Raw genomic sequence first — 26166 nt, forward strand, 5'->3', positions numbered from 1 at the left:
GCTCACTGTTTCGGCAGTCTGCCTGCTATGGGAACATTCACAGGTTTCCTGAGATTTATGCTTTGTTTGAACGCAATGGCGAGTTCTGCCCTTGCCCCAGAGGAGGAAAGGAACCATCTGAGGAACCTGGGTGGTCCATCTCAACCCAGACTGCTTATGCTTTCCAAAAAGCAGCTTTTAGTTTTGTATGTGAATGGGAAAGAGTTGGATTCTGAAACATCCACCAAACACAAATGCCTTACACCTTAGCCTGACACTAATCACAAAACAAAACAATCTACAGGTTCTGACCCTTGGATGTCCCTTCAAGGGGACACGTGGCAGCTCCTCTGCTGTGACTTTGTCCCCCGACAATTAAGACAGAGTGGTGGTACGATGCTGTCACCAGCCCCCTTCGCCCTGACAGACCACCCCATCCTCTGGCACTCGGTTGCGCTGGACAGTCCTCACAACGTTTTGGCCAGGTCCAGCAGAAACGCGTGTAGAGGAAAAGGAACATCTGTCCATCTCATTCCCACCAAGGTACTTCATTAAATGATTTCTTTAGGATGAAAAGAACATATAAGGTCAGTTATAAAGTTTCTCTTGAAGAATTAGTCGGATTGTCTTGTTACAGAGCTATTTAGAGAGGAATTAATTTCCCATACTGTGTAGGAGAACTGAGAAACACCCTCCTTAAAGGAGCCACGGCACATCCAGAAACACGCCAGGTCAGAGCGGCAGCCATCAGATCTGGTACAGAAGGATGGCATTTCCCCACTGCCGTGGCTCACAGACACATCTGCATCGTGGCTCTGATCCCTTTTTGTGCCCCCAGGGAGCAACCTGCCTGCCGACAAGAAACGCAAGTCTAGCTGGAAAAGGCTATAAATTAGGAGAACATATATCGAGGGCTACATCTCATGCATAGTCTGATTATTTGCACAGGGAGAAGAAACCTAGTCTCCTGTCCAGTGTGCTGAGCTGCGATTTAGGAAACCCAGTGATCAAATGCAGTATCTGACTTTATACACTATCTTCATCATTCACTTTGTCTCAGTTCTTCATCAATAAAACTGGAATAACGGTTCTTCCCTGTGCCACTGGGGAAATGAAAGAATAAACAAAGATTGTAAATTGCTCAAACACTGGCATAATCCTGATCATAAATATATGCAGAATGTTTTTATTTTTATTGTTTGCTCTCTAATATTGTACATAAGGCACAGAGAATCAATGTCCCCTGAGATTTGCTGAACATCGAGAAAAAATACTATCAGAAAATCACAATAAAACCTAAGTGGTCTAAACTACTTTTTTTTTTATCCCCATAACAGATCATTTTGTAACTACATATTAATTGCATTTCCTCCGCCATTGCACTACTCACAATTCCCCATCACCTATGAAATAATTCTCCAGAATGTCTTGCACATGATTGGGTTTTGTTTTTAATGTATGTTAATGCTTTGAAACTGATTTTCATCCTTATTAAGTATTTCTTACACACACATTCTTAAAGAAAGCATTCATTCTCTGGCATGCAGTGTATTTTCCTAAGGAAATTCTGCTGAAAGTTCTTGCACAGTATTATTAGATTGAATGATCTTTGCCCACCTCTTTGCTGAAACAGGTCATGCTTTTGTCTGCATTCCAGTGAGCTTATGTTAGGTCCATAATAACACCAACTCTTCCACATCACCTCCTTTATTAATCTAAATTTGCCCTCAAGGACAGCCCAGGGATCACCTACCAACTAACAGTGCTGGGAGTCAGCCCCCTTCTCAAGAAAAGTAGCATTGATTAAGAAACCCCACTGGCAAAAAGTAAGTATGTGAGGGAAGACAACAGGGCTCAGCATCAGTTTAGTTTGGGAAATTTTAGTTGTTCAAATATTTTTGTCATCCCTGATCTTGTTTTTTCCCCCCCTTTTTTTTGGGGGGGCATCTACTTAACAGTATCAATATTGTCAGGAGAAACATAAATAAACCTAGACAGATAAAGACAAGAGCAGAACATCACATTGGTTTTCTTTTGCATCAGATCCAGCATATAAAAAAACTGGGAGGAGGAGAGCAGGAATGAATACATTTCATAGAAAAGCAATATTTTGGTCACTCTGCAATAGAATTTGCCAGACTCTGAAGATAAACCAACAGGGCTATTTGCTCTTTGAAATGCAGTAATTAAGGTCTGTGAACACAGGCTTAGGAATGTATCAACCTGCAAAACCAGCAGTAGCAGAAGATGAAGAAAATAGTATTAAGCTTGAGCTTTTGCATACATTTATTTTGCTAGGAGTGCTAATCCAACTGAATTAAAAATGAAGCATAGCAGTTTGCAGATAAGATAGCCTGAAATGCATAGCTTTAAAAGCGTCACTTACGGTAGCACTGCTTTCCATCAGCCCCCAGCTCGAAGCCGGGATTACAGACACAGGTGAAGGATCCCAGAGTGTTCACACAACGATGAGCACACCTGGCTCTCCCTTCTGCACACTCATCAATGTCTATGAAGCAGAGAGAAAGGCAGAGACATTCATTTGGATATTAAAATAAAAAAATAATCCTGCTCTACATGCACATGGCTGTGTCCACTGAAAAGAGCATCCTGATGTTAGTGTACAAATTACAGCATCTGATGAATCCAGGAATGCTGAACCCACAGCATTATTCTCCCAAATAATCTTTTCTTTCCAAACACTGTTGACCTTGAACCTCTCAACGTGAATATTTACAATACCAAACATTATATTTACAGCATCAGCCAAAGCAGTTTGTTTATTATTCCTGTATCAAAAGCAATGGCAAAAGAAGCCACATGAAGAACTCAGAAAAAAGTCCTATCTTCCAGTACCCTAAAATTATCACTAGGTCCTCAATGCCATTATATTTAATTTAATGAAGCAGGAAATAGCTGATTATTTTCTGAATGTCAAATGATTTGGATTAAATGCTGGCTGGGTCTCAGCAGGTATGACGGAGACAGATCTTCTCTGTCATATCCCTGAATCCTGCACCTACTTCTACAAAAGTCCAGGAGGCACCTACTCTAATCAGAGGTGTTTTACCCCAGCCGTAGGAAAAGAAAAAAGGTGAAGAGCTGTAGGTGGGGAGACTGTTCTTCACCCAGTCCTCTGTCAAGCAGTCGGTTCCTCAGCTTTACACTCGCTAGTCTGTATTTTGGAGTTTAATGTCACCAAAGGCAACCATCTTCCTAAAAACTTAGTGGAAAAGCATGAAAACATTTTTAAGGAATAACAATTGGGAGGAAAAAAAAAAAGACCAACAAAAGCTTACACTAAATACTGCTGCTGCGGAGTATGGCTGCAGAAAACACCAGCCTCCTTGCAAAGACTGGCATTATCTTACACATGACAAACCCCTAACCGACCTCCTGCTCCTTTTTTTGTTCTGATGTTTCGCTTGCAAAATACAGATTATTCATTGCAACGATCCTGGGTCAGTCTCTCACACACAGGAGAACAGTCCGGTGTGCAGCCCCTCACTTTTTACCACAGCAAACCACTTTCTAACAGTTTTTTTCCTCCATATGTGCTGTAACCAGTGCCGTACTCATGGCCCCTTGTACTTGAAGACAAGTAGCTTTATGAATGCAATCAGCCTACTTGCAAAAAGAGGCCCCAGGCAGTGCAAACACCACACACCGACTCATGAAAATTTCAGGATAAATGACAGCTTCTCTGAAGCAGCAATGTGAGTAGCTGCTGTTTAGAATAAAATGGGTTATTTCTCCTTTTTCTGTAATTAATTGTCACTTTGCAAGTAGAGCATGTTGGCAAATGCTGTAAATGTTCTTTTCTCTTTTTCTGCTTTTTCAAAGAGAAAAATAAAAAGTTGGAAAACTGAACCCCAGCCACCTTCCTGCACATGTTTCTCCGTATCTTGTAAATACACTTAGTAGCTGAAGTATGACACTTTAGTTGCCCTGTGTCTCCTTCTAGCTCAGTTTCCAAATACCAGTCTGAATTTTGCAAAAGACGTTGAATATTTTCTAGGAGAAAAAACAATAATTGTATATCCATGGTAAGACATGATGCTTAATGATTCAAAAGACTGTTTGCATGAGGTCAGGAAGAGAATTTGTTCTAGTATATAACATTGCAAGTTACCTACTGTTTTAGTTTATACATAAATTAACAGAACTGTCAACGTGTATCCGAGATAAAACGAGTAACATGCTGGCCTTAGTATTAAACCCACTGCTGTTTCCATCCATTAATCATCAGTGAAGTGTCTACGTTACTTGAAAATACTTTGCTTTTTCAGTAACCTTACTCATGACTAATCCCAGTAAGAGAGGGGAATCATTGAGGTGAGCCCCTACTTACAGAAGGGCTTACAGGCAACTGAGCAAAATACTCAGGGTAGGAAGTAAGTATTTTGCAAAGCACCCAGCACCCTCTATACATAAGACAACAATTTAAATATTGGCAAAATTTTGGCCAAGTTTTCAAAAGGAGTTTAAAATTAGTGTCTGAATACGTACCCTGATCCTGACAAGGCTGTTAAAAATCTGTGCCCCATAAAGTCCACAAGTGCTTTTTACTTCATAGAACTGATAAACTATCTAGCTTCCAAGCATCATATTGAAAGAGAAAAGCAGGTATTTTGATCTCTAATTCCCCCACATTTCTGGTCAGAAACGCTTTAGAACCTTTTGAAAATCCCAGACTAAATACAGGACTTTGGAATTCAATTTTTTAAGCTCCTCTCTTTGGAAATCTTACACTTCATGATTTCTTCCTTCACAGTAGTTTCTCTATTAATATGGAAACAGTTCTCCAGCTAAAAAGCCCTTTGAATTCTAAATAGGTTTTCAGTGACCTGGTTCAGAGTGTTACTTGAACCAATTTTCCAGGAGCTGTATCTGGGGCATTATTTTAAAGGGACCCTACAAGAATAACACTATGGCGTCTACAAATCCAGTTGCTAGAAAGCATGATTTAAGAGATCACAGAGCAATTTTCATTACTAAAATGGTCCTTCAAGACTATTGGCTAACATAAATATCACAGAGAGAAACACTGTTCCAAAATGCGTACATATATCTGTATAACGTATTCCTTTCCATTCAAAGCTCAGTAAGCCAGAGTGCTGCTTAATATCTTTCTTCCCAATAAATAGTCCATAGCTTCTTACCTAAACAGGATTTTTTGTCTGCAGAAAGATAATGCCCTGGATGACACTCGCATTTTGCAATTCCTCTCTCATTCTGACAGATTTGTGAGCATCCTCCATTCCCACTTGTGCAGGGGTCTATCACTGAAACCAATTAGAGTACACTGTCAACTTAAAGGTCACGTTTTTGTCTGAAAATGGTCTTACCTGCCATCGTTACAACTAACAACGAAGATTACTGTAGCTGTAAGAGATTACATGGAAAAAAAATATTTGACAGAAATTGGTGTATAGTAAAGCCGTCGTTTTTCTGTACGCTATTTTCTCTGTTGCTGGACAGCATTTTTCATAGAGCAGCAACGACGCTTTAAACAGCAGGAAACTGGGCTCGTATTACACTTTGGAAGTAGGACAGGAAAAGCACATTTTATTCTTATTTTGCTGTAACTGAGCAGATATCAAGAGTCACACTAAACAATAGCAATTAGCACTCCAATATGTGTGAACCCATAAACATATACAATGGTGGAGTTCATCACGGAACAATATGTATTTAAAAGTCTCCAGAGGAACTAAATGCTGAAGATCCCCAAAAGGCCTCCTTCAGTCTAAAAACATACGCTGCTCATGTTGTACATCCAGAGTTTTTTCTTTTCTTGAACAATAACATATTATTTCAAGGATAAGCTGTTCTAAGTGGCAAGTACTTAGAAACACTATTTATAAAGTGTCTGCAGAAGTCTCCACCTCAAAGATTTCACTGTGTTTTATGGGTTTATTTCAGGAATACATACCTGCTGGAAGTGTACTGATGTATTTGCCCAAATAAAAACTTTGCACACACAAAAATAGACCTACCGGGACTGTTTGGGACAGGTCTGATTTGAGTTAAGAGCCAGAGTTTTGATATCAGTATTCTGCCCAAGGTTGAGGTTCCAGTTTAGAATACTAGTGACACTAACACACTGGTGAATAACATTACATAGGCAAATTTGGAAGACACCTTTGAAAACGTGTCCTCTGAAGTTTTGCTTAGTTTCAAATAAAGCTTTTTAAAAGTTAAGCCTATTTCCTTACAATTCAAGCTCTAGTTCAGTATTAGGGTGTTACTAATTACTGTCCAATTTGAGACATTTGACCAGTATTCCTCACTCGCCTCCAGCCCGACATGTCCTTCACTGACCATCTCAAGCTCTGTACAAGGCAACTTCTATCAGGGCACCAGGAAGAAAGTCAACATCAGTTCAACAGCACTGGCAGTGGAGTCAGGGTTTCAATAACCCTGGGGAAGGGTTGAAGGTGCTTTTCTCTAGCCCTTGCTGCTTTACTCTTCCAGTTGCTAACCACATACATATGTATAGTTATGCAGGAGAAGGGAATAGGAGAGAAAGACCTCTATTTTATATAGATACATGTAAATATGGGGTGGGTTTTTCCACTTACTCCAGTTTTCACTTTTCTATGTAGCCAGTGGCGTTTTGTGCCGCCATTTGGCAAAAGAGGATGTTGCCCCAAAACACCTTCAAATTCCCTCGTTTCACCTCCTGCCATCTTAGGAACATATATGTTCAAGTCAGCAGGCTGAGAGTTTGACTTGACAGTATTTAAAAAAAAAATAATAAAAAAATCACTGTTAAGGATGTAGAACTGAAATTTTCTGTTGGACTTCCAACACGATAGGTTGCAAATAGGTTTCCAAAAGACAGCGCCACTTCATGCTACTTTCAAGGCTGACAACTTGGCTCTGCAGTTCGACAATTTGCAGTCTACAAAGGATTTAGCTTCAAGCAAGAACTCACTCCTTGCTGATACGAAATATTGAGTTATTTGCAGCTTCTTTTCCTATTTGTTTAAATTAAATGAAATTACTATCAAACAGCATCTGTTAAACCTGCACATTATAAAGGTTTTCCAAGCATCTAAAGCTTTAATTTGAGAATGATTACAGCACAGTAGTGTGAGTGAGTATGGGCTCTGCATGTGCTGTGGACCTTCCAGACCTTCACTGCAAGGTTGTAAAGAACAGGGTCTCCAGTCCTATCTGTCACAACCTCCAGAGCACCTAAAGAAAGAGAACTGGGCCTTACCGAGTTAATTTTCTTGCTCATGGCAGTCAGGACTTTACACTGGAGAAAATACGAAGCAGTAAAGAGTAAAATTTCCTTCTCGTGGCAGGGAAGGCTAAGGGTGGAAATAGCATTGACTTCTAGAAAGGAAACTCAAAGTGGCTTGATATTTGTTCTTGCTGACCCTGGGTAACCCAGCGAAGAATTTACTCCAGCACACATCCTCTATAGCACATCCTCTTACAAGTATCGCAGCCACTGCTGATCACATCCATATATGTCTCACCCCCAGAACAGCTATTCCACCACTTCATCCGGTGCTACACCTCTCCATCCCATCGGTTTGCCTCCATGCTGAAGGCTGCACCACCATGAGTGTTTCTGTACGGCCTTTCAGGGCTACAGGGTGCAGCATTAGCTCCCAAGGAGTCAGCGAGGATGAATCCACACCTGCAGCCCAGCTACGCCTGCTGTAGTAAATACCCTCGTGATGCTGTCGTTTCTCCATCCAAACTAGCACTACGGCAACCATCCTTTCTGGTTGGAAATTAAAAGCAGCCAGGCTCACCTCCTCCCACCTTTTCTATGTAAAACATCTCTAATTGCCAACCCAAATGTATTCATGACCACTTTATGCTCATTTGTTCCTGTAAAAATTTTGTCCATCAGCTTAACTAGCACTTTTCTCTCCCAGGTGTTTATTCACCAAGGTATTTATGGGAGAAAAACATCCTACTCAGTCTTCATTTTGCCAGCTGAGCTCCCCTTGTGAGACAGATTCTCCTTCCTCTGACCACAGCTGTCCTCCTGCAGGGGTTGTGCTATTATATTTTGATTTACACTACCCTAAACAGAGGTAACCAGACATACAAGCAAACTCCAGATAAGGTCTGACCCGCAGACAAAGCTGACCTTGCCCCTTCTCCACTGTTCAGTAATTACCAGCTGGTGATGAACTGCTGCCTTCGGTGGGTGGCTGACCCTCATCAGCCCCACAATGTGAGGGAGCAAACGGCCACAGCTGCCAGTGCAGTGGCAAAACCTCACCAATTAGGGGAGCGAGCCTGCTCGTTTTGCTGCTGAGCTGAACCAGTGGTTGGTGGCCGAGACAGAGCGTGAAGTGGCACGTGGAGGTTTGAACTGCTCCATGACCGCCCAAGGGACAACTCCCACCCGCTCGGGCATCGCCACAGTCAGACCCTGCCGATCCAACCTCTGTCTCACCACGCCACCCTAAAAAACACCAAAAAGTTTTATGCAGGGCTCCGCACGCCCAGCTGGCTTGGCCAAGGACATCTCGAGCACCAGAGGCAGCGGAAGAGCCACGAGAGGTTTGGAAACAGGCTGGAGAAGAGGGGAGAAAGGCCTCTGATGGCCTGTCCCCACTAAGGCTCTCCTTTTCTGGCTCTTTCTGACAATCTCGGGGACAAAATGCGGCCACCCCGTGAGAGACGGAGGAGAGGCGAGCTGGCTGCGGGTGCTCACTGAAGCGCAGTGTGTGTGCAGTCTCTGCCGAGGGCAGGACTCGGGGAGGCCAAAAACCGAAGGCCAAGCGCTCGTTGCACACAGCATGAGTTGGAAGCGAGCTGAACAGCAGGATTTACTTACACTTTATACACAGCACATAAAATCTCCGAGCAGAAGAGGAGCCATATGGAAACGGTTTTGTGACAGGAATTTTAGCGCAATAAATCCATAAATTTGGCCCTATCTGTCTCTGGCATATTCAAGGGTACCATGTGTGTGTGCTTGTGTTGGGGAAGGGGGGGGGGTGCCTTAAAAACTGATGAATATGCTAAGATATACGAGAAAAAAACCCAACAATCAAACCCAAAGGTAGCGTTCCTGTTCTGCTTGTGAGAGTGTTTGCTTAGGAACCTGAAGAGGAGGATGAATGAATCAGTCTGCGATTAGGAGCAACATAAGCCAAAAGCAGATAAAGAAAAGGCTTCATGTAGAATAAAGCATGGTATACAGGCCAAGTCTATATACAACATGATGAGTAATAAAAATGTTAGAATTAAACCACAATTAAGTTCCTAACCTCTACCATCATCGTCAGTGCGCAACAAACAGCCAGAGGTCTATGAGGCCAAAATCTCGTTCGAAGTTGTGAACCAATGTGAACTTCACACCTCAAACAAGTGTCATTTTCATCCTGTTAATAAGCGATTCCTAAAGCTGCTTTGGCAAGCAGGGTGAAACATGAATGAATACAGGGACCCAAAGCACTGTCCTGGGGGCTTTTAAATTGCCTTTAATGCCTGTCTCCCGGCAGGTAGCTCAGGACTTACCTTCACAGGATTTGGCATCCCTCTTCAGCTGGTAGCCCGGCTGGCACTGGCACTTGTAGCGGTCTTCACTGAGCTGAACGCATTCCTGCTCACAGCCCCCCCTGTTAATGCTGCAGGAATTGATGGCTGGAGCCAAGAAAGCATTGAAGGAATGCACGTCAACAACCCAAGAAACTAATTTCCTATTTTAAATACATAAATGACAGTAAAAAAACCTCAAACCTTGCCAAACAACTTTCATAAATGCACCTGTCCCCATTCCCTGCGTGATTACTCCCCCCTGCATTCATGGTGCTTGTTTGACACAGCGTCCCACGTCGGCGAAAGCCCGTGATTCCAGCGAGAGGCAGGTGAGATCTAAGAGCTGCAATGCTGACTGAAGTACAGCCACCCTTTGATCTGACAGCAGCAAAGCACTCGAGAATCCACTGAGGTAAGGAGGGGAAAAAAAAGAGCGGCCCTACTGGCACTTGCCCACTGTTGGTTTTTTTCTGTCCCTGCTATCATTGATTGAAAAAAAAAAAATAATATTTGTCTTTCAGGCTGATTTCCTCAGCCTCATGCAAAGGAAGATGCAAATGACAGGAGTCACAAGCTCCGCAGGACAGACTTACAAAGTAAACCACAAAGAACAAGAGGCTCTTTAGTACATCTCTAAAGATGTTTCTTCTTTTACCCAGACAAATTAATATTCTTTTTTGTTCAACATAAATCCCTGGCCTCTGGAGAAACATTTCTCCTCCTGCCAAAATACGTTAACACACACCCACAGCTATTCACACACTGCATATAAAAATAAGATAGATCATTTGAACCTGTTATTGTGCTGTACGTATGTAAGTGTGAGCGTGTGCATGACTGCATCTATATATATTTTAACAGCAGGGATGTATTATGTTCTCCATGAATAGCTGGGAAGACTATTTGGTCCTTCATGGAAGGCAGGAAACTCTGGACCCAGCGAAGTCAGCAACAAGCTTTGATATTTATTTTAGGAATATTCATATTAATTCATTTATCTGTAATAGACATTAAGAAAACATTAGCCACAAAAGCTGCTGTAGGATGCACTTCACCCTACGCTACCCATTAGCAAATACTTAGTTTGTGCAGTCAAATATGTGCTGAAAAGACAAAAAGAAAAGCCAATTTTTACATTGTCATGGCTGCATACAGAGCAGTAGCCAGGAGACACCTCGCTGCACACTGGACCTGACCCTGGCTTCTGATCTCCACCTCTGTCTGCAAACCTCCCGCCCAGTTAGCGAGGTAACTTGAAAGCAGCTCGATATCTACACGGGAGATGGCAGACCCGATACACCCAAAGCTTCCCCGCTTGCTGCGCATTTGTATTCAAAGACCTGTTTTTCAGCAAGAATATTCAAATAAGATGAAAATATTTCAGAAGATGAAAAACGCCTTAGATCGGCTCCAAGCGACAGAATATACATCTCGATTTTTAAAAGCGCCATTTTCTCCCTCCTTTGCTGGGCATAAGCCAATCTGGATGTAAGGGAAGATAAGAAGCAACCTGCCATACCGAGAATTTTGGACGTTTCGAAGCCAGAAGGGGACAGGCGTGAACTCCCGTGTCGAGAGCTTGCACCGGTGGGGCTCTGCCGGCGGCCGGGGAGCGAGGGATTACTCCTGAGCAGCCACAGCCAGCTCTGTCACGCCTGCTGCTGAGGCATCGTGCAGGCTACGTGAGAGGAGGTGTCAGGCTGAATGTCAGAAGAGCTGCCGGGGAAGGAACAGAATGAATCGGGCTCGTGCTGCCAGGTGCCGGCAACGCATTTTTGATCAGAAAAAGGGAGACTTGGCACGTCACGAGTCCAACTGCGCCTCTTGTAAAGGGGCTTACGGCTGGAGGTCTGAGCACGTGCATGGGGTTCAGGCAAAAATACCGCACGCCCTCCGCTTTCAAAGATTTTACTCTTGAAAAGTTTGGTAGAAAACCAGCCTCGCTGCAGAGTCCTGACAGGCACAGCGGTATGGGACCGGCCCTGGCTCTTTGCCCGAGCGGCTGGGGGTAACGCCTGGCGATGCCGAGGGAGGGAGGCAGCAGCGCGGGAAGGGGGACGGCGCTGGGAGGCAACATGAAGGAAAGACAAGAATCTGAGAAATATACATTTCTCAACCCATTCTTTTTTTATAATAATGGTCATATTTGTACAAAAAACCCTGAGTATGAAGCCATAGTTAGATGTGTACGTAGCAACCATGGGGTTAGAACATGCAGTCTCTTCAAACCTATGTTTTCCATCACCTTATCAATGACAAGAAACGTAGTGTCAGACATACTGTGCTTTTACTTATGTGGAAAAACAGATTATAGATTTGTAGAGATATTTTCTTTGTTAGTTAGCCTTAGTGTGTGAAAGTCTCCATAAAAACCCGCATCTCAACAGCTTTTCTACATAAGGCAGACTTCAAAGATAACAGCTGGCACCAGAGATGAATCGGGGTCTAAAGACTGTGCTCTGCTTTCACTTCTAGGAGTTCAAACAAGAATAAATTCCAGTGAAGACAATGAATTTGCATCAATCCAAAAACACAGCCTGATACTACAATAAACATATTCTCTGCCTGAGTTTCTGCTTTCCAGACATCAGTTGGTTAAACTCTAACGAAGTTAAATTCTTTATATTGACACAATCAAGGCTTTAAAAACAAAACAAAACAAAATTGGACAGTGTTACCTTTGGTTACTCTAATTACCTAACTTGTAGTGAATGTTCAGTCTGGCACATATATCTAAAGATGAATTCAATATTGAGCAAAATTTGTGGGACCAAAAAGCTAAGAAAGAAAAGGAGCATTGAAAAAGATGAGATTCTGGCATGGCAGAAAGTATTGGGGATCATCAAAAGATTCAAGAAGAAAGTATTTTACTTTCACACACTAGTTATCACTGAAGAAAGCAAGCCATTTTAGAAGTTGTTTGCCTTTGAGTACAAGAAGTTTCTAATGAGAGCAGGAGGGACGACAAACAACAAACAGATTTCTTCAAACCATGCTATTTTGAGGCTCATACTAGCAGTGGAGGGATGGACCACCAGCAGTTAGTCAGGATCCCAAACACACTGTGATGACGTGGTAGGAGGACCGGACTCGCTGGAAAGACCTTGTGACAGACATTCAGTAATCTTCCATGCAATCGCACGAGAAAGTAGCTTATCCCCGGTTTTTGACTCTTCAGATGTAGGCTGAATATCTTATAAGAAGATAGATCCACTTGCTTATGTATGGGAGACTTCCAAGCCATCTAGGCTGCAAAATCTGCTTCCCCTCAAGTCATTTTGGCACTTTGGCTCCCAGAAACGTAGGGTTGCCAAAAAGAAAAAGAAGACGTGGAAAGAATGAACATAACAGAAACCTGGGCTGGGTTCATCTGATAAAGCCTGTCTAAAGGGATGCTTGTTTCTTATTTCTGCAGCCAAGATAATCACCTTCCACAGACACCTCATTTCCAGAATGTAATCCCTTTTATTTGTAGTATGTGGGAGAGATTGTTGCATCCTCTGACGTACCCACAAAAGAAATATTATTACTAATGCAAGGCCTATTTGAAATGCTACATCTGCTGCTTAGCTGCACTAGGTCAAAAGAGAGGTGCAATATTGGGTTTACTTCTTGATTGGATGAGTGCTCAAAACTGACTGTATAAACCGATGCAGCAGAAGAGGCAAACTCTCCATCCTCAAAGGTCAGCGGAAGCAGTTAGTGCCCAAATCCCAATGCTAGGTACTTGTGGATTACTGGTTTATAGGAAATGCTTCTCTCTGTCCTCATCGATTAGTAACTGTCTTGTGCTCCAATGCATGAAAGCTTATTATATCCATTTATTTTGGTGTCTTGTCCAAACAGCTGAAACAGAACTCAATATCCTCTGCTTAGTATTGTGTATATCCATTATCATGATAGCAGTTCTGTCTGAAACTTCCTCCTGTTTCTCATCTTAGGATTTATTTCTGTTTCTCCTCGATAATTTCTGAGATACTGCAAGCAGAACTGAACATTGTATTAAGTATTTTTAATAACTTCTTGTGAATACTTACATTTGTGAAATGAAAACTTGCTTTCTGATAACGTTCATAGCTAGGACAACTCCAGACTGAGCTTCTTGATTATTTGTGCCATGAGAAAACTTTACTATTCTATGTCCATTGAAGGTTTTACATATTATACAGGTAAATTCATTTAATTACCATAATATCTCCTTTTTGCGTTTATCATTCAGTTATCTCGTTCTTATCCCCAAAGCCACTTTAGTCCTTTTTTGTAATAAATTCCCTCTCCACCACAGCTTAAAATGAGATTATTCAGTAAAAGTAACGTAACTCAGACATCACATTTTTCACTTCTGGGTCTTCCTTGGTCAGATCTGATCACAGAGATTAATTTCTCTCTTTTAATTCACAGAAAAACACTAGTGTTTCTAGTTAACTATGAACTACTCTGCTTTTACATTAATTTTTTCTATCACACTATTGTTTCCTTACCCTTTCCTTCTGTAACTAAGATAATCAAGACAAGATTGGGACTTCACTGTACTTTTAATTGCAGTTAATTACCAAACCACTGAAAGTGTCTGTATGTGGTAAACCCAACAAACCTAAAAGGGTATGTTCTTTAAATAAAAAATATTATTCCCGCAGCTTGAGCACTGGTACATCTTGTGTTCCAGTTGCATCAGTAAATTTATTGCTGTGATAATACCAGAAATAACTGATGACATATTTGGCTGATGTTAAGCACAACCAAGGGACTTTGTGCAAGAACCGAGACAATGACCAAACTGTGAGTGAGCTTACTCTGCAGATGTGGTCTGACCATACTTGACTGTTCTCATATTACCTAAAATCAGGCTTAAATTTAAACAAATTACATCCTTTTCTTCTTCCCAAATGAAAGAACATTTTAATTCTTTTTGCAGAATTCAACAACTTGACTTTTGTACCGATTTAAATGCAACACAAGGACAGTATATTTTTTATTATTATTATTTTTAGCAACATGGAGAATTAACTCTGCATGACTTGTTTCAGGGCTCAGAGTCCAACTTAAGAAACACAGGGTTTATTTTTAATGGCAGAACTGCTGCTAATCCTCTCCACAAGCACACAAATGGGCATTGTGTCACGGGCTGAACTGCCGAGCTCCACGGTGCTCTCCTTTACATGAGCGTACATAGGGTAACTCCATGCTGTAAATTAGTGGCTTTTCACCCGAATCTGAAAAACAGGGTATAGCCTTTGGGATCATATCCACACTTTTCCTACTGTTTAATAATGCCTGTTCCTTGGAATGGGATTCCTCTGACCAACAGTAGATGTCTGTCAGTACAACTGCGAGCATTGTTCAGATTAGCAGAGCAGTTGCCGAGATGAGACCTGCAGCCAGCCCATGCTCTATATTTAATGTCAGCAGAAAGGGGAACACATCTATGAGCAAGCATTCATGAACTGAAGATCTTCAATATGGGAGCTTTAATACTAATTTAAAAAAGGCAATCAGTTTGGTTTGCAACTTCTTTTGTTGTTGGCTTTCATGCGTTATCTTTTGCTTGGGTGTGCCACGGAGGAGTACAGCACGGGTTTTGCTGGCTGAGCAAGAGAAATTTGGTATCAGTTCTAATGGAGACGTTACAAACTGGACTGCAGTGGATGAAGATGTATCTCTGATGCACAGGAGCAGTGCAACCTTTTAAAGACCGATATAGAAAAAGGAATGGATCAAAGGGCATAGGACTGCTGTGGGAACAAGGAGCTTTTGCAAATCTATAGCACCCTAATTATCAGCCCACACCATGAGCAGAATCTCAGGAAAAGTGCTCAAAACTCTCAGCTTCACATGCATTGGCACCTCCTGCGTGAGCTAAAACGATTAGCACAAACTAAACATTCATGTAATATGCCTTGGAGGAGAGTTTTCAGCCCACCCCATGCATACTTCTCACTGTGCCTAATAACTAAAATGTAAACCAGACCCAAGCAGACAATTCTGCATTACTGTTTTACCTAAAAAAATTCAACACACAGCAAAGGCTGAAGAGAAGAGATGAAGGGTAGGGCTTCTTCTCTTCATGTGCTCTCTGAAAACCAGAGAAGACCTCTGAGTGCATACTTAAATATTTCATTAGCCTTTTAGAACTCCCTCTCTAGCTACCAGTCCATAGCACCATATTCTGAAATGTATCTTAGTAATTCACAAATTTGGCCTCTGCTCTTGATCCTTCCAAGAGGATTTTCTGCTCTGCTCACTGTAGCGCAGTTGCAGAGATTTGACTTCATCATCTCACCCCTCAACCCAGTTAATGATATCCTTCTGCCTCTGCTCATGCCACCACCTGGGAAAGTCTATGGGGTCCCAGTCTGGGCATTCTGACTGAGATGGTCACCTACTGTAAGGTTAAATCCAACTTCAGGGTGGCAACCACAAGCTTTTATTTTGTCTTCATCACTGAAGACACAAGCTGCACTTCGGGACTGCTTGGTTGGAAGAGCAGCATTCTGCCAGACACCTGTGGGAGGGAGATTTACTGTCTGTTGCTTGTACCTCTTCAGAAAAAACAGGCAAAAAGCCTAAGTAAGAGGAAGAGTAATGGGAGCAGAAAAGCCCAGGGCATGACTGGAACATGGAGGGGGTTGTGACAGACAGAAAAAATGCTCCGAATTGGAAAATCCATTTTCACTGGAAATGAAGGCCCCCTATTTCTTTAATGCCTGCTGCAAAACAAAAGAAATTTTCGCAAGATTGCATCACAGAAACATGGGACACCATCACTGCTTTGTTCTCAAAATAAGAACAAATTTAGAAACACTTGAATTCTTGCAAACTACTTGAACTGGAAGGGATACTGACATCCTTTCTGAATTAGGCAAAACTCAGACTGAGGAAGTCTACAAACCTTTGCACTTAATGCAGAAGCAGGTTTAGCAGAGAAAAACATGTCTTGAAGTATGTGAAGTGCTTGTTAATGTTTACTTACCTATGCAAGTGCGCCCATCAGCATGGAGCCTGTATCCCGCCTGGCACTGGCAGTGGAAGGAGCCGTGCGTGTTGACGCAGCCTTGCTGGCAGCCACCATTCACCACCGCACACTCGTCCACATCTAGAGAAGGAAAGCGGATGACAAGAATTACAAGACAGCCTCAGCAAAGACATACCCTGGTTCTCCTGGATGGCACGTAGCTCATACATAATGCAACCATTACACTCAGACTGGGTTTTTGTTTACTTCATTTCTGTGCCGTAAACAGAGCAAAGAAAATTGAAATTTTATGGTGTTTTTCCATGTTCCCGCAGGCACTGCCTCTGTAGTCTCTACTTCTGAAGCCCTTGTAATTAGAGTGATCTGTGACACAGCTGTTTCCTTGGGGCCAAGAGAAAAATATAGGGAAAGAATTAGGGTAAGATAACACATCTGAGCTTCTAGGTGTCACTGGTCAAACTTTTGGCTTTTATAAAAATTTGCTGTATGAAGATTTCCTCTTGCATCAGGCCTGTAATCCTATTAGCAGGTGCTCTTGAGGGTACAAGCACATACAACTGAAGTGAATGGAAAAAAGCCATGCAAGAGCAGCACCCGTGCTCTCAATCAACATTACATTTTCAACCGCTGAATACACAGAGAGCTTAGACATTACATTTAAAAAGAATGATGATTTTATGCCACTTTTTCTGTGACTCTTGTCACACCTCTGGGCTTCCTTGTCTTCACCTGAACTTTCCATAGCATCTTCTCAGACGACCTCCCACAAAAATGATGGGATTTCCTGATGATACCTTCTCTGAACCTAAGCAGGTATCTTTCCATATTTCACATTTTAGGGGATTATGTTCAGTCAAATGAAGAGGGAAACTAGCATTAAAACAGCTTGAGAATACTGCTGTCATGTTTCATCTGAAAATGGTGGACAAAAAAGATCAAGAACAGTTTAAGTAAACAGGTGAAGGTTTAAAACAGACCCACAAGCTGAATTTCCAAAAGTACCACATAAGCAGTTTCTGCACCTTATCAGCAACACCGGGCTACTGTAAATAGCATTTGATTGGCATGTTGACGCCATTACCTTAAAAATCAACACAGGAGTCATTGGAAATAAGGGTCAGTTAGTCCACTCCCTGACAAAATTTCACCTGGTAGATGTTTGCCTAGAATTTGTCTGTCCTTTCCTTAACAGCTCCCAGGGATGGCAACTCCACCTCCCTCCATCTCACCCAGGAGCGAGGCTGATACCAAATTATCCTGACCACCAAAGACACTCTCCTCTAGCCACAGCCAAACCTCCCTCCTGCAACAGGCATCTATAAAGAACCCCCCATCAACATTAAAGACTCCCATTGATTTAATTGCTCTTTAGATCCTGTTCTCAAATCATCTAAGGGATTTACCCACCCGAGCGGGTGTAGATGAGGAGACTGGGATTTAAAGACATAAGAGTGGCTGCAACGAGAGGCAAGTCTGCAATTGCTGCTGTGGGGAAGCGAGCCAGCAGCGGAGCAGAACACAGCAGCACAAAGACATCCCCCCCCATATTGCGCTTGAGGAACAAGGGGTCTGGCTTTCATATTTTTGCTGTTGATATATCTGCTTTGCATTTAGCTTTCATGGTTTACATTTTTTTATGCTTTTATGTTTATTCCATTTTAGAAAATCTAATAAAAATTAAATGAAAAAGGAAGTTTTAAAGATGACTTGGAAATACACAGTGTCCTGGTTCTAAGGAAATGTATTTATAAAGTTAAATTTTAATACTTCACATGTGAATTTCACTTACCTAAAATGAAGTCCTGGTGTTGACTAGTGTTTAAATTCAGACCATTTGCTAACGTGCGCCACTTTTTAATCCTTCTGCTATATTTGCTGTTCTATTAGACTGTATACTACATACATTTCCTACTGCCTGGAGACATCTGGAATACTCTTTTTTTTAAACAGAAGTTTTGCTTTCTTTAATGTAAACAGTAAACAGAAAATGTTACTCATCTTGTTGAATTCTATACTGTTAAGAAATAGCCTGCTGAAAAATGCCAGGATGAAATCAAAACCAGGAAACTATTTGCCTTGAGTATCACAGAAATAAAATAAGCAAAAAGGCTCAGAAAAATATAACAAGGAAGCAGCTGAACTATATAGTACAGCCTGTTCTAGTATTTATACATCAATAAACTCAAATACTGGGAGCTTCAATATATTAATTTTATAGGCTACTATCAGCTGCAGAATTTCTCTAATACACCAAATACAGTTTTAAGTTAGGATATCAACACTTACAAAGGAGAAAAAATAGTCCAGCTAATAAAAATGAGCACTTGGAGTTAGCTCTATTTGTTAGTCTCTATTTGAACGTTTAAAGAAGTGACTTAGTTTAGGGGGAAGCTCCACACCCAGCAGCTCCAGCACCCACTGCAGGTGTTCTTTCAACGGCATTTCCTTTGTGCTGGCACATCCCAAAAGGCCATAAGGCAATTATATTGCTGAAAGGCAATATAATTAAATGAAAAATAAAAAACTCTAAAATACTTGTATATATAAGCTATACCTAACCCCACCCGAAGACTCCCTGAAGCAAGTGGGGAAAAAACAGGGGCGAGATCAACGAGCCTGCAACACAACTCCACGACCGTCTTCCCAGGATGCCACGTGAGTGGCAGGTTTGGTGACAGACGATCCCTTCTAGTCTCAGGCTTTCTCTGCAAGATCAATATTTTAAGGATTATAGGTTGAAAGATTCCGTCACGTACTACAGATATAATCAAGAAAAATGCAACGCACAGTTGCCTTTCAATGTCTCCTACATCTCAAGACCAGGAAACTTTGCCCCCAGTTACAGAAGAAAAATGCCTTAATTATTTTGTCTAGGGAGCAGCCTGCAAAGTAGACACTAATCTAAATGCTTGAACTCCACTTGAAAGTTTTAAAACTCTAACCTATGTGGACTTTTATATTTAAATTGCTATACTAGTAAAGGACATATATACCAGGAAAACAACAACTTATGCTGTTACAGGTACAGAAGTAGCCATTTCTTTTTCTACATGGGAATAATTATAGAAATACAAAATTATTCTAGAATTACAAAGTTATAAAAATATAAAAAAATTCTAGAAATATAAAGTCATTCTATTGGAATTCTAGAATATTATGGGATCATGGAAGATTGTACCTGTTTAACAATAGCCTATAATTAAATTTATATTAGTTTTCACTGCAGATCAAACTGAAACACCTACGTGCTCAACTTTCTATAGTCACAATTTAGGACGCTTATCTGAATAACCTGAATTTCAAGCCATTTATGGCTAGCTTATCACAAGTCAGACCGTGCATTCCCACAAAACAGAGGGAGAGCAATCCGCCAAGATGAGAGGCAAGAAGCGAAATGAGAACAGTATGCTGTCCCCAGGCTATCTTACAAAGGGGATTATGCTGCTGGGTGAATAGAGCAGAGTCAGTACGTGAATATTCTCCTCTTCACCCGTGAAAGATTTCAACAGAGATGCATTTTAGTGGGATTTCCCACTGAAGGCGTCTCTGCTTTCCATGCTGTCTGTACGCAGCACGTATCCCAGGACGTACAGGGATTGTGTCCCCGTTTATTCACTTTTCATTGGGAACTAGCTGGCAGGGATGACCTTATTGTCAGTCATACAAGCTAAAAGTCAATCCTACGTGTTTCCAGGACGTAAATTATTTTAGCCACCATGCCATGCACCTTTTTTAGCACCTCTTGCTTCTGAGGTCTGTGCATTAGAACTGAGCTCTGTGCATCATGACTGCACACTGACCTTTCCTCCATCCCAAGAGGATGCACATCTCAAGTCCCAAACATGGGAAAAGAAAATGCGGTGTACAAATACACAACCCGCTGCCAGCACTGTGCCCTTTCCAAGGGCAAAGCCTACTGATGAAGTTACAGATTTTAAAGTCCTCCACACCCCTGAATGGGGGCTCTGCTAATCTTCAAGGAAGTTTGTCCCCAGTTGATTTGACGGGCCACACTGGCAAGAGTTCGATTTCCCTGCCCAAAACCTGTTTAAATACAGAGCTGTGTGATTGCTTGTTCGGAATTCAGGGTCATCACATCAGTGGCTTTTTTCATATTGTTACTAAAATGTTTAGGAACAGCTATGATCAATCAGCTGCTTAAAAATAAACTGACAGCAGTGTTAAACACAGATAATTAGTGAACCTGCAATCATGTTTTTATAAAGGAAAAAAAAAAAAGCAAGATGTTGCCAGATCCCTGCTAACAAAGAGCTTAGCTTTTTAAACCATTAAGAAATGTAAACAATGTGCAAAACTAAACCCTAAAAGAAAAAACAACTGAGTTCTGATGGCAGTAGGGCTTAGTGTTTGCGGTATCCTCTCTATTTTTATGATCTTTCCTCTCTTTTCTGGCCATATTGTGCAAGACAGAGTTATAAGCAAGGGGGCTGATATTCAACTCCCAATTTTTAAAGTTCTCCACTTGCAACAGCCCAGTACCACTTGCAGGTCAAGAGCAGGCTGCAGCCACAGCTCCCATGCCTCCGAACAGAGGGGAGCTGGTGTTGCCAAAGGCACTCGTGCTCATACTGCAAACGGGGTAAATCCTTAAACCTGCACATAGCAAATACCTGAACGGTCACGGGCCTCCAAAGGGACCTAGAAACGTTTGTCCCTGTTTTAACCACTTAACAGGTGCTTCATGCAATCCCAAGTCCTCTTTGCTTTTAAATCCTTTTTTTTTCTAAGGAACCTGTCTAGAAATTTCTGCAGTAACTACTCCCACGATTAACGCATCACCCGCTCTCCCATAGGTCTGCAATGATGCATCCATGACCCTCTGTAGGCATACACATATATTTGGGCTCTGGTGTAGGACAGCTGCCACTTCACATCTCAAAGTTCCTGTGGAAATACCAAAAGGCAAGCCTGCTTATCCTTCTAATTAAATTTCTTTTTTAAAGCACTGCGTTCTTCACAAGGTCATTATTTGCAACTTTTATCGCTTTTCACGTGCCTTCTGTGCAGCTGCTTTGAAAGTACAAGATTAAACGGTCTTCTAATATTGTTTATTGCACACTTTTCCTGCTTGCACATTTTTAGTAAAATGAAAGGTGTAAGGTTATTTAAAATACAGCTTCTACTGCAGACCTGAGTTCTCTTCTTTGGGCTGGCCAAGCCAATGATGGCACAAACATTTTGAGAATCCTGAATGGGAAAGAGAGATGATGTGCCAAGGGTATCCCAGGGATGGCATTCACATCAAGGGCACGTTGTCAAGATCACTGTGTGAGATCTAAGCAGGCACAGGGTGACAGAGTAAGGTTTACCTCCCAGCTAGCTTCACGGAGCAAATGGCATTTCTTCTAGGTGACAAATGAACAGGCTTTCTGTCCCTTCACTGTAAAAACATGCACAGATTGATAACTGTTCGAAGCCAGTACTTTCTGATAGAGAAGCAGAGAAGAAATTTCCTCTTCACAGTGCCCAGGCACTGATAGAGAAAGAAACGAGAACTGAACAGTAGGGACCTCATCATTTGAGGATATTCTTTTTATATATATTTATTTATTTATTTTTAGTTTTGGCAAAAACTGTTTACTTTGGCAAGTAAAGAACAACGTGAAGTAAGGCAGAGACCAAACAGTTGTAAGCATTGCCCACCCCACAAACACCAGAGGCTTGATATGGATAAAAAGATTTCTGTCCAGCTGGGAGCTGATGTAAGAAACATGTTCTGGGTACATGCTAGAACAATCGCCTGCACGCAGGGACATGAAACACCACAATACCATCTGTGGATCTGGCCCAAATGACTTTCACAGAAGCATAACTACACCCTTTTTACCAGATGCCTAAGAAATACTACATAAAATTGGAATGAATGACACACACACGTTTCCATTTTCCATTAACCACAATCCCCCCAGCTCACTGCAGAAAGGATGCAACCAGCAGACGCAGAGAAACACAAAACCCTACTTGCATTTACTTAGAGAATGGTTTATGCTGATGGTTTTTAAAGTCAGATTATAATTAAAAATAATTATCGTAATTATTTATCAAAAAGTCATGACCGGAAAGAGGAAGCACAGCCTACTCTTTGCAGCATTATCTTAAAATTCAGTAAAGTCAGGGGTTTGTCTCTTATTTACCCAGGGAGTTCTGTGGGTCATTGCTCCCCACACAATATTGTGAGGGTTAGTCAGTAATGATGGTGATGATAGAGAAACAGAGAAGAGAAGAGAAGACTGGGTCTTATGTAAAGAACCACAACGAGAAACCTTAAGTGGCTATATTTAAAACTACCGCAAGCGGATAAACTGTTCAACTCAAACATTTATTTGGAAATAAATTAACAAAAATCTGGCTTACCACTCCCTTGCCCTGACTAGCTCTCCTAGTCTCTTCAGTTGTAGATCATTTAGTACATCTGACATGAAAACTCCTTTATTGTTTGCTATTTAACATGATATTTAAAAATCAACAAAGATGTATGACAGTGCTTTCCCTTCTGTTATTTGTAACGGCACTGTGATTAGTGTCTTTTATATATTCCAAAGGATGTTTAAACCTCACACGAGTTATGAAGTGAAAATATCATATGGTCTTTCCCCACTAATTTACATGGTGGATTTTACACATTAATTTAGTGTGTTTCTAAATTAAATAATTTATATACTTAAGGGAAGGAAGGGAAACAGGCTTGGTTCCCAGCCATTCATAAGCTGATCACAAAAGTCAGAAATTACTTTTATAAAAGAAGTGAAACATAAAATAAGACCCGCTATTGCTATAAATAGATAAATTTATGACAGATTCAGCTCACAGCTTCCTTTAACTCACATAGTCTCCCCAAGTCTCGAGTTTGAAAATGTCTGTAATTTGACAACCGGTGTGAATCCACTCACAAATGTACTCGCTATTAAGCATGACATAATTTGCTCTTGCAGCAGAAGTTTTTAAAAGGATCTCTCCTGTTTTACTAACACTAAAGCAGTTTTCAGGGTTTGAAAGTTTGATTGGAGGAATTTTGAAACTCCTGTTGCTAGAAAAATATTTGTCCATTTTTTTCCACAAGGAAGGAAGTTTGACATTTGTATTGACTCTAGGAGGAAAAATACAGGTTAAAGTCTGGTCAAAAACAAAGCCTAAAATTCAACAAGAAAAAGCAAAATTTCTGTTCGTATTAATAAAACCCGTATTTCTGTTTCATTGAACCCAACTGAGCAGCAAAGAGCCATTTTTGATAGCTGTGAGATTTTAAATTGCAAAATCCCTAGTCTAGGGCTTTTTTTATGCTTCACAAAACCCCATAAATATGCTACAAGCTCTTTCGAGTGGTCTACTAGAACCTGATGTTAAAACACCTTCCTAAAACAGCTTTCAGCATAGATAAATGTGCTCTTGCAGAGCCAGCTGGGTCATTTTGAACTGTTAGAGTTCCTAGGCTTTTATTTTTGCTCCTCAGCTATTTGTTTCTGCCCTTTCCTGGCCCCTCCGATGGATTATATGAGCATCCATTGTCTGCTCCGGTTCAAAGTCACCCAGGTTAGCTCCAATCACTGCTGAAGCTTACTTAAATTTCCGTAAGTCACAGGTGTCTGAGGCAAGCCTGCTACAACAAAATTAATTAATGGAATAGCTTCAGCAAACCGGACTGAAAGGAGCATGTCACATCTGGTAAGAGATTGGTTAAAAGGCATGCTTAAGAGATTCCTTACCCAATTTAGTCCCTGCAAACCGACTCCACAATGAAAGAGAAACCTTGTTAGAGCAGCCAGTTTTCCACTATGTTTCTTCTTTACCTGGGATTAAGGACAAAGCAGCTTTAACCAGCACCTGTTTCGGCAGGGCTAGCCAATTAGCCATGCATAAACAGACTTTCCAAGTCATCTGATTGTTCACCTTCCCCTGAAAATCGATGGCATTAAAAAACCCACAGCTTTTTGTACCAGATCCACTGTCTTTCAGTCCATCACCTTCCTTTAGACCTCCCCAGTGATTTGGTCACATTGCGGAGAGAAATTTTCTATCCTGTAGTTGGGTACCTTGCCCTAGATTTCAGAGATTTTTCCAGGTAGCTTCAATGACTTCTAGTTGTGTCTAGGTCGGGTTTCCTTTCTCTCACCCCTGGTTTATCTGTCTTTATACCGAGAACACCAAAGGACAGAGACCACGGCACTGTGAAATGCTGAACAGCAGAGTCATCTATGGGACTATGTCTGTGTTAGGTAATAAATATTTATGTCCAGGTCTGAAGGGAGATGCATTTTCTGATGACTGCTTTCAAGGAGGGAAGAGGACAGAGGCATCGCTGAGGTATGGCTTTTTGGGGAGATTCATGGAACGGCTGTGGAAAGCTGCTTCCAGCACAGATGCCCAGTGCAAGCTGCCCCACAACCCACTTTTGGGGAGACTTCTATAAGCACTGAAAAGACCAATCCACCTGATCAAGTCTTAAAGGCCTGGATTTAATTTCCTGATCTGTCACTGGCCTTATTGGAGAATAAATATATTAATAAATTGCTGTGAGAATGTCATGCAACCTTATTAGTGGGGGCCACAGATGATTTGAAAGAACGACATTGATTTGCCAAGGAACCTGGTAATTTGAATTCATTGTCGGGATGGGGGAGGAATATATCAGGGAAAAAGATGCTCTAGGACTTTTTTTTTTTTTACTTTTTTTTTTTTTTTAAATATTGCTTTCATGTGAAGACTGGCACAATACAACCATTGAAAGTGGTAACTCGATCCTCACCAATGACTGGATCCCACAATCACAGTTCATTTCTCAGATGTCCCTCAAGAGCAGATCTCCTGGACAGAGTGATGTGAAAAGACAAAAACGACCAATATCTGTACTGCCGATTTCTGCTTACTTTCAATGCCTGACATGCCAATCTCTCCCAAGATATTTAACAGGGGTTTAGCTCAATAAACAGCCAAGAGCCCCTCATCCACAACTCTATATGCAAACCATATGTTGCAGTTGAAAACTCTGAAAATTATAATTAGAACTGTCCATTCAATTTAAACAAGGTCAAGAATGAAAACTATTTCAAATTCAATAAACAGGCCATTTGAAAGTGTAGACGCTGTGGAGGACAAGCTTAACAACTTAATTGACAGGTAAAGCTTCATTTCTAATCCTCATTTTGATATCGTCTGTAGCCTCAGGAGTCAAAACACATCACTGCTCAGTCCTCAAAATATGCAGAGAAAATGAAAATGTCAGTTGAATGAAAAAAAGGAGAAGCATCTGTTTGATAGCTGTGTAAGCCTGTGATATGTAAACTGCTTTGGAGTCAAGCAGCCCTAATTAGAGTTTCAAGGCATTCTTCATTAAATATACACACACAGACACATATATATTTATATATATATGAGTTTTAAGCAATTATTGAGGCCAGAAAATTTGCAAGAAAATCAGGGTATAGAATTAAAGTAAGGAACATGATAATTTCACGGACCGACCTCAGACAACAGTGTGACGTTTTCACACAGCCACAAAGAAATACTTTTCTCCGTCTTTTCACAAAGCAGATCTGTACATTTTTCTCCACTCTGAGTCTTTAGAACAAAAAACAACGATCCATTTCTGAATCTCAGAGTAGTACACAGCATCTCAGCAAAGTAAAGCCAAAAAGGAAGACTGATAAGGTTACCAGCCTCCACAGTGGGGTTAT

At 41.3% G+C, this 26166-nt stretch overlaps 1 protein-coding gene across 4 annotated transcripts in view; it reads right to left on the minus strand.

Moving 5' to 3' along the window:
* Positions 1–26166, minus strand: part of LOC104321017 (multiple epidermal growth factor-like domains protein 6) — a 205541-nt gene that overhangs the window by 55057 nt on the left and 124318 nt on the right. For all 4 annotated transcript variants that reach the window (XR_011326240.1, XR_011326241.1, XM_069792781.1 and 1 more), the window contains exons 6-9: positions 16472–16594; positions 9481–9606; positions 5142–5264; positions 2366–2488 (exon numbers count right to left, since the gene is read on the minus strand). Coding sequence is in view for 2 of the 4 variants with exons in the window: in XM_069792781.1 (XP_069648882.1) it covers positions 2366–2488; positions 5142–5264; positions 9481–9606; positions 16472–16594 (495 nt within the window). In the remaining 2 variants the exon portion in view is untranslated. The remainder of the gene's footprint in view (positions 1–2365; positions 2489–5141; positions 5265–9480; positions 9607–16471; positions 16595–26166) is intronic.

The sequence above is a fragment of the Haliaeetus albicilla genome, chromosome 9 (genome assembly GCF_947461875.1).
Source record: "Haliaeetus albicilla chromosome 9, bHalAlb1.1, whole genome shotgun sequence".
NCBI classification, from domain to species: Eukaryota; Metazoa; Chordata; class Aves; order Accipitriformes; family Accipitridae; genus Haliaeetus; species Haliaeetus albicilla.